The 7,776-nt window shown below is 37.1% G+C and overlaps 1 protein-coding gene across 2 annotated transcripts in view; it reads left to right on the plus strand.

The window, feature by feature from the left end:
- The first annotated feature begins 2,093 nt into the window (after positions 1–2,093).
- The window catches only part of LOC107602055 (E3 ubiquitin-protein ligase RNF34-like), a 28,263-nt gene continuing 22,580 nt past the window's right edge, over positions 2,094–7,776 (plus strand). For both annotated transcript variants that reach the window (XM_016294445.1, XM_016294446.1), the window contains exon 1: positions 2,094–2,230. In XM_016294445.1, the coding sequence (XP_016149931.1) occupies positions 2,225–2,230 (6 nt within the window). In that variant the 5' untranslated portion in view covers positions 2,094–2,224. The remainder of the gene's footprint in view (positions 2,231–7,776) is intronic.

Raw genomic sequence — 7,776 nt, forward strand, 5'->3', positions numbered from 1 at the left:
TGTTTTCAGCATGCCATCCTTCCATACAATACTTCAACTTCCATTCACAGCAAAAGCTCACACATTGACTACTGAAGGTTCACGTTTTATGGTCAATGTCGCCCCCAATTGGACAACAGTTTGAATCACTTTAACATACAAAGGACCTAGAAAAATAAAATATCTACAAATAATGCAAATAAAGATTAGAACATAAATAAATAAACAAATAGTCGAATAAATATATATATATATATATATATTAAAACTTTTTTTACTAATTGGTTTGTTCTAGTTGATTTAGTTCTTACCGAGGTTGCTTCAGAGCTCATAACGAACTGTTGGGAATTTTTGTCATAAGTCTTCAAATGAAATCATATTTCATTAACTTGCCCACTTGTTTCTCAGGTTTGTTTACTTTGGCAAGTACATCATGCATAACTTCACACTGACAGATGGCAAATGTTCTGCCTTTCACTTGTGTCAGAAACAATCTTGCTTGTAACACTACATATGAATGGTATGAACTTTTTTCTCTTTCAGACAGACAGACAGAGAGAGAGAGAGAGAGAGAGAGAGTAGAAGGAGGATGGGTGAGAAACAGTACAGTATAAGTGTGTCGTGTAGCTGTGTTCTCCCCTGAGGGTTGAGAGCATGAATGTGAATGTGGACCACTGCATTTTCTCTCTTATAGGCTACAGTTACTGTACCATGTAACACTGTGACTCATTTACATATAAAATCACACATTATTCTCAGCTATTACAACTGTACTATATGTTAAACGTGAAACTCATTTTGCACTGAACTCATAAAAGGTGATGCATGTGCTTACACATTTCGCATGAATGTTTTAGATAGAATTGTTATAGTAAACATATTAAATTCAAATTTAAATTAACCAGAGACCGATTTGCTTCTAGAAGAAATCTGATTCCTTAAATAATTTTGATATCGATCGTTATTGTCGTTGACTTATCTGGCCACTAGATGACCTGCTTTCACACTTTATTGTAAAACGTCTCGCAACCAACGTCGAAACATAAAACTGTTCAACCCTGAGGAAATATGAAATGAACTGAGACTTGTCATAGCACGTGCATATCATTGCTCTTTTGTTGTATTTGATTTGTTTCCACTGTCCTCATTTGTAAGTCGCTTTGGATAAAATAAATGACTAAATGTAAATTAATTTTAATAATGAAAGTTGATGAGCATGCTCTGTTTACTTTATTATTCGTTATTAAATATGTATTTCTAAATATATTCTGAGTTCAAATGGTTTGTCTTACCGGACAGCTAATATGAGTTTTGAAACATATGGTGTTTGAGTATTAAAGTATTAAGAACAGCGGTTTGTGAGGATTAATTGTGAAATACCTCGCCACTGCTAGAACATTCCAGCACGTTCCAGTGTGGACTGTAGTCCGAACAAACAGCAGCCAGTTTGGATCATAACCGTTTAACTGTCTCTAGTGTTTCAATAACCACAACATTCAGAATCAAAGTTAGTCAGAGCGCACTATAAACGCTCGCGAAAGGGAATCGCTTTTGCTTAAAGAGGTAACCATAGCAACAGGCCGCTCGACCCCTTTCCGCCGGCGACGGACGTTACGCAGTTACGTTTACGCAGATAACATGTTATATATATATATTTTATATTCTTATAATATTATATATTATATGTATACATTTATATATCACAAAAATATATATTTTTAATTAAACTTCGACAACCTATCGCAAGTAGCTATATCATAAAAAGCTTGTTTAAAAAAGTCTGACGCGAAGAAATTCCCTTACATTGTTCAATGAATAATTCGCACACTAAGACAGTTTCCTTATTAATTAAACTGAGAGTGGAGACTTAATTAGCACGGACAGGGAACTGCAAATTAGAGCTGGACATAATTACCAGCGTTTTACACATAATCTGTTTGCAAATATGTTGAGAAACAGTTAAGGGTCACACTGTGACTACAGTGTCGCTGCATCAAACCGACGCACACATGCGTGTCGCTAAGACACGCCCACTCGCCGGCGAGAGCGACGCCGATTGGCTGCTATACATACCAGCGGGCCTTGCTATTTCAGGATTGGCGGATCCGCGCTTTGCCATTACGTTATGCTCTTTTCTACACATCCACAAGGATGATAGAAAGAGAAGACGTAATGGAGTGTTCCTGAGCGTCCTTGCGATGAAAATCACTTTAGTATTCGACAGTATTCGAGGAAAGGAGTTGCAATGAAGGTATGTAAAAAGAAGTAGATGTCAGATTTGTTATTGATGTAGGCGAGATTTGCCATCTGCGTGGAAACACCAAAATAATTGACCTTTAATATGTCAACAGCCGGACTTCTTAAGAGTTGCATCAGTTTGGATGCATCAAATGACGTCTGCAAATAGCAATGCGTGCGTTCTTCCGTCTTCGGCATGCTCTTGCATTAACAGTGTTTGCTTGGGTGACAGCTGCATTTATGATCGTTTAGCAGGAGATTTGCTACTATCGGTATCGGTAGATATCAGGACAGGTGCAGCTGGATTTGTGCAGTGGACGCTTGGAACAGAGTGTGCAAGCAAGCAGTGCTCATCATAACCCAGTTTATCGCAGCACTTCTCTAATGAGCTTGGAGGATAGCCTCTGCCAGCAGTCACTGGATGAGTTGATATGAATGGACAAGCAGCTCAGACAGACAGTGAGGAGGGACAGAAGTGATTTCCCCTACTGAAACGTCACAATTAAATAATAGCAGAGGGATCATGACGTCAGAATAGCGATACAAGTATTGCCAGTGGACAGTGAGGAGGGACAAAGGTGGTTTTCCCTGCTGAAATATCACTATTTAATTAACACGGAATCGTGATGGTTGTGATTCTGATGTAATGTAATGTAATGATTGGGCATGCAGTCACGAGGGACAGAAGTGATTTCCCTTCTGAGTGATTATGACACATGATTGTGATAATGGTCAGGCAATATCAGTGAACCGGTTATTCAGATATGTTTTTCAATTACTAAAATGTGTTGATTTTAATTAAGTGCATGGTGATTATGACATCAGAACGTCATAGTGATTATTGTGATTCTGAATGTGATTATTGCTAGACTCTTTCATGAGAGGCAGACATGATTTCCCCAACTAAAATGTCACAATTAAATGATAACACGGTGATTATGACGTCAGAATTGATTGTGATTGTGATAAGAGTCAGGATATTATCAATGGACCGGAGTAGTTATGAAAATGAATGTGATTGTGATGAGGGCTAGACTCAAGAATGCAGTTAACAGTCATAAAAGAATGAAAGGGGTTTAAAGGGGTCATATGCTGCGATTTCAATTTTTCCTTTCTCTTTGGAGTGTTACAAGCTCTTGGTGTATAAAGAAGATCTGTAAAGTTGCAAAGACTAAAGTCTCAAATCCAAAGAGATATTCTTTATAAAAGTTCAGAGTCAGCCACACCTACCTAAAACGGCTCGTTCGAACACGCCCCCACATGTCTACGTCACTATGTGGGAAGATTTGCATAACGCCACCCAAATGTTCACGCAAAGAAAGAAGGCGTAACTTTTATTCTCGCTGTAGTATTGTTGCCGTTCACATGTCGTGAAGAGCTGTGTGCTTCGTTGTGAAAGCGAAACTACTTTGTTTGATCTCAGTAATTATGTCCCCACTGGATGCAACAAATGCCTCGTTTGTAATGGGTTTTCATGTTTCGTCGCTCCGGCCGGACACGGCATCAACAGTATGGTGTGGGGCGTAACATTTCTGTCACACGCTTGAGGTATTCGGCCAATCACAATGCACTGGATAGCTGGCCAATCAGAGCGCACCTCGCTTTTTCAGACCGATGAGCTTTGTAAAAATCAACGCGTTTCAGAAAGGCGGGGCATAGAGGAGAAACAATAATGTACAGTATGTGGAAAATAATGTGTTTTTTTAACTTTAAACCGCATAAACACATTTCATTACACCAAATACACAAAATAATGTTCTTTTTAGCAGCATCATATGACCCCTTTAACTAATAAGATGTCACATCTGAAATATGGCATAGTGATTATGACATCAGAATAGTGATGAAAATGTTTATTCTGTTTGTGATATCTGGCAGAGCTGTTATAATTAGACCCATAGTTCAGACAGTCATGCCTAAAATGTCACATTTCAATTAGGCTATGGAATGGTGATTATGACATAACAATAGTAGTATTTAATAGTAAATTACTGTGTTTCAGTTTGTGATATCTGGCGGAGCTGTTATAATTGGACCAGCAGCCCAGATATTAATGTCTCATTTTAATTATTGATGAAAATTGATGTTGATGTATTGATGAAAATGACACCAAAGCATAGTTCTTCTTCTAAAACATCACAATTGAACTATGGCATAGTGGTTATGATTTCATCATAATAGTGGAATGTTGAAAATGACGACGATTCTGAGTCTTTATTGACTGAGTTGTTATAAATTGAAAATCTTGGACAGAGGTGACTCCTCTCATTAAAAAATCAAAACTGAAACACTGCATAGTGATTATGATGTCAGAATAGTGGACAGGAACAAGGAGGGAAGATTGTGATTAAAAATGATGTTGTGCTGCATGTGCTCATGATTGTTGTGATTGATCAAGCTGTTAAGAGCTGTTATGAGAAGTTGCTCAGTCACAAGGAGCTGAAGTCTAATACGTCACAGTTGAATTATGATGCGAGAATAGTGGTTTATGATGTTTAGAGAAGGTTTGTTTGAATGTGATGACAGCGATCATGGTGGTATTTAAAATGTTTTTTAGTTAATTGTGGGAATTTGCTGATATAATGTAGGCGAGAAATGGTCAGATGATTACGATGAGATTTTTGTCAGCAATTAGCACATAATGGCTAAATTCTTTCAAATACACTCACTTCCATTAAATTATGAAGCAGTTTTTTTAAATTAGCGTTGACCTCACTCCTTCAGGGAGCAGCCTTGAAGGAAAGCGTGAGTGGCTATAATTAGAGGGTTAATCACGTGTCAGATAATTCAGGTTTATGAATAATTCCTCTCATTCATAAGAGCTCCACTGTCTGGCTTTGTTTCTCCCTGTGGTTTATGTAATGACACTGTGTTATAAAGCACAGATTCTCCCCAGGAAGCAAAAGGACGAACTATCTTCCGAAAGAAAGCTTTTTCTGAGGATAACCACTCTTCTGTGACAGTGCTTCTGCTTAATCTGAGTAGAAAAGCTTTTCGAATCAGACATAAAACGGAAGCATCTGGGGTTTTATATGTGAATTATTCAGTTATCTAAATTAGAAATTGTTTCTGGAGGTATTTTGGAACTTTGATATTGTGCAATATTACTCACAGCAATCTTCTCATTCATATTCTAGGCTATTTTGCCCAAATGTATTTGATGTCTGGTCCACACTATAGCTAAAGTCATTATTTAAATATCTGGACAAGGAGTTGAACACAAATCTGAAAAAAGTTTGAGATGGAGATAATCTGCTTTCATCTGTTTAATATTAGAAAGCAATGGAAATGGGATGGCATATCTCCACTAGATAATCATTATTGGAAATGCCAGTCATTCTGTAATAAAGCGAGCCAAAAAAAGAACAAATCTACTGATGATTATAAAGTTTTTTTTTAAATGTACAAATTTCTACCTTTGTCTGAATGTCACAGATGTCTTCTTAGAGCCCAGCGAGGTTCTTACACTTCTTTAAAGGAATAGATCATCAAAAAAATGAAAATTTGTGTAGAGTCTTCACATAGCTATTTTCCAAGTAAGGACAGTTTATAGTGAAAATGCTCTGTTTTGAGCTCCAAAAAGGGCAAAAACACCATAACAGAACTATACTATAGTACATACTATATTATTATACTATATTTAGTATATGGTTTTATGTTGTTTTTGGTGTTTTATGGGGGGGGTTTTTATTAATTTTTGTGGCTTGATATCCATTTTTGGATGAACTATTCACAGTTAACAGACAAAGTTGTAAACAAATGTTCTTCCACAAAAACATTATTTATACATCATTCATGGAACATTTTTCTTCAATATTTTAGTTGGACATTAATCTAACGTTATTACTTCCTAATTGTTTCAGATTGTTCAGAGAACATTCATAACATTAATATTAATATAAAAGGAACAAAAGAAACCATACTTTTTGCGAAATGATAAAACTGAACATTCTCTTAATGGTTTCTCTTCACATAACCAACCAAAACATTTTTACATTAAAAAAGAACATTCATGTACTGAGAACATTCAGAAATAACATTTTCATAGCTTAATGGGAATGCTAGGAAGGTGTTTATAGAACATTTTTGTTAGCTTCAAAAAACAGTTCTAAAACCAACATGTTCAAAGCTGCAGTCCCATATCTGCTGGTGTAATTAGTTATGCACTCTCATGTGAATGCTCATTAGTCAGAAGTCATGCATTTCTGTCAGTGGGAAGGGTTTCTACACTCCTTAGTTCTTCCAGAGCCTGCCGCTGCAGGTGAGAGGAGAGACGGAGAATTGGCTTTTCCATTATTCCGTTGTGAATCAGAAGTGCTGATTCATTGTTTTAAGAAACATCACGCTCAAGTGGAACGGACCTTGTCGAGTTGTCTTATTCCCAGCGCTTAATGCTGTTATAAGTTTCTGCATGTATTATACCGTGAGCGCAGCCTGGAGACATTAGTCTGACTTCAATTCTCTGGAGTCAAGTGTGCTTGCTCATCAATTAAAAATAAGCATTTACTGTAAGATTCGCTTTCAGATGAGTCCCCGACCGTGCAGAGAATCGTGACTTAGGGGAAGTGTAACGCTCTTGGTCTAGTCATCAGGAATCAGACCTTTAAGAGCAGGAGACTGTCAACCTGTCAGAAACTACCAGTGCCAGTGCTGTGGGTTCAGAAGTGCAGTTACACAGTCGTGGTCAGAATTATTGGCACCCTTGGTAAATATGATCAAAGAAGGCTGTGAAAATAAATCTGCATTGTTAATCATTTTGATCTTTTATTTAAAAAATTCACATAAATCTAACCTTTCATTGGAGAATAAGAATTAAAAATGGGAGCAAATGTCATTATGACATAAATGTTTTTCTCTAATACACATTGGAAACAATTAACGACACCCTTTTATTCAATGCTTTTTGAAACCTCCATTTGGCATAATAACAGCTCTGAGTTTTCTCCTATAATGCCTGATGAGGTTAGAGAGCACCTGACAAGAGATTAGAGACAATTCCTTCATCCAGAATCTCTCCAGACCCTTCAGATTCCCAGCTCCATGATGGTGCTTCTCCTCTTCAGTTCACCACACTCATTTTCTATAGGGTTCAGGTCAGGGAACTGGAATGGCCATAGCAGAAGCTTGGTTTTGTGCCAATTTTGACCCATTTTTGTGTTGTTTTTAAGGTTTGTTTTTGGATTATTGTCCGGTTGGAAGATCCAAACATGGCCCATTATAAGATTTCTAACGGAGTCAGTCACTTTTTGATTTTTTATCTGTTGGTATTTGATAGAATCAAAGATGCCATGTATCTAAACAAGATGTCCAGGACCTCCAGCAGAAATATAGGCCCACAACATTAAAAATACAGCAGTCTATTTCATTGTACACATGGGGTTTTATCCCTGTGTGCACCAAACCCATCTTGAGTGTTGCTAAAAAGCAAATTTTTTAGTTACATCTGACCATAGAAGCCAGTCCCATTTGAAGTTCCAGTCGTGTCTGACAACAGAATAGGCTGGGGATTGTTTTTTCTTTTCTTGATTTTTTTTTCTTGAAACCCTCCCAAACAACATG

The sequence above is a fragment of the Sinocyclocheilus grahami genome, unplaced genomic scaffold (assembly GCF_001515645.1).
Source record: "Sinocyclocheilus grahami isolate Dianchi unplaced genomic scaffold, SAMN03320097.WGS_v1.1 scaffold318.1, whole genome shotgun sequence".
Classification (NCBI taxonomy): Eukaryota; Metazoa; Chordata; class Actinopteri; order Cypriniformes; family Cyprinidae; genus Sinocyclocheilus; species Sinocyclocheilus grahami.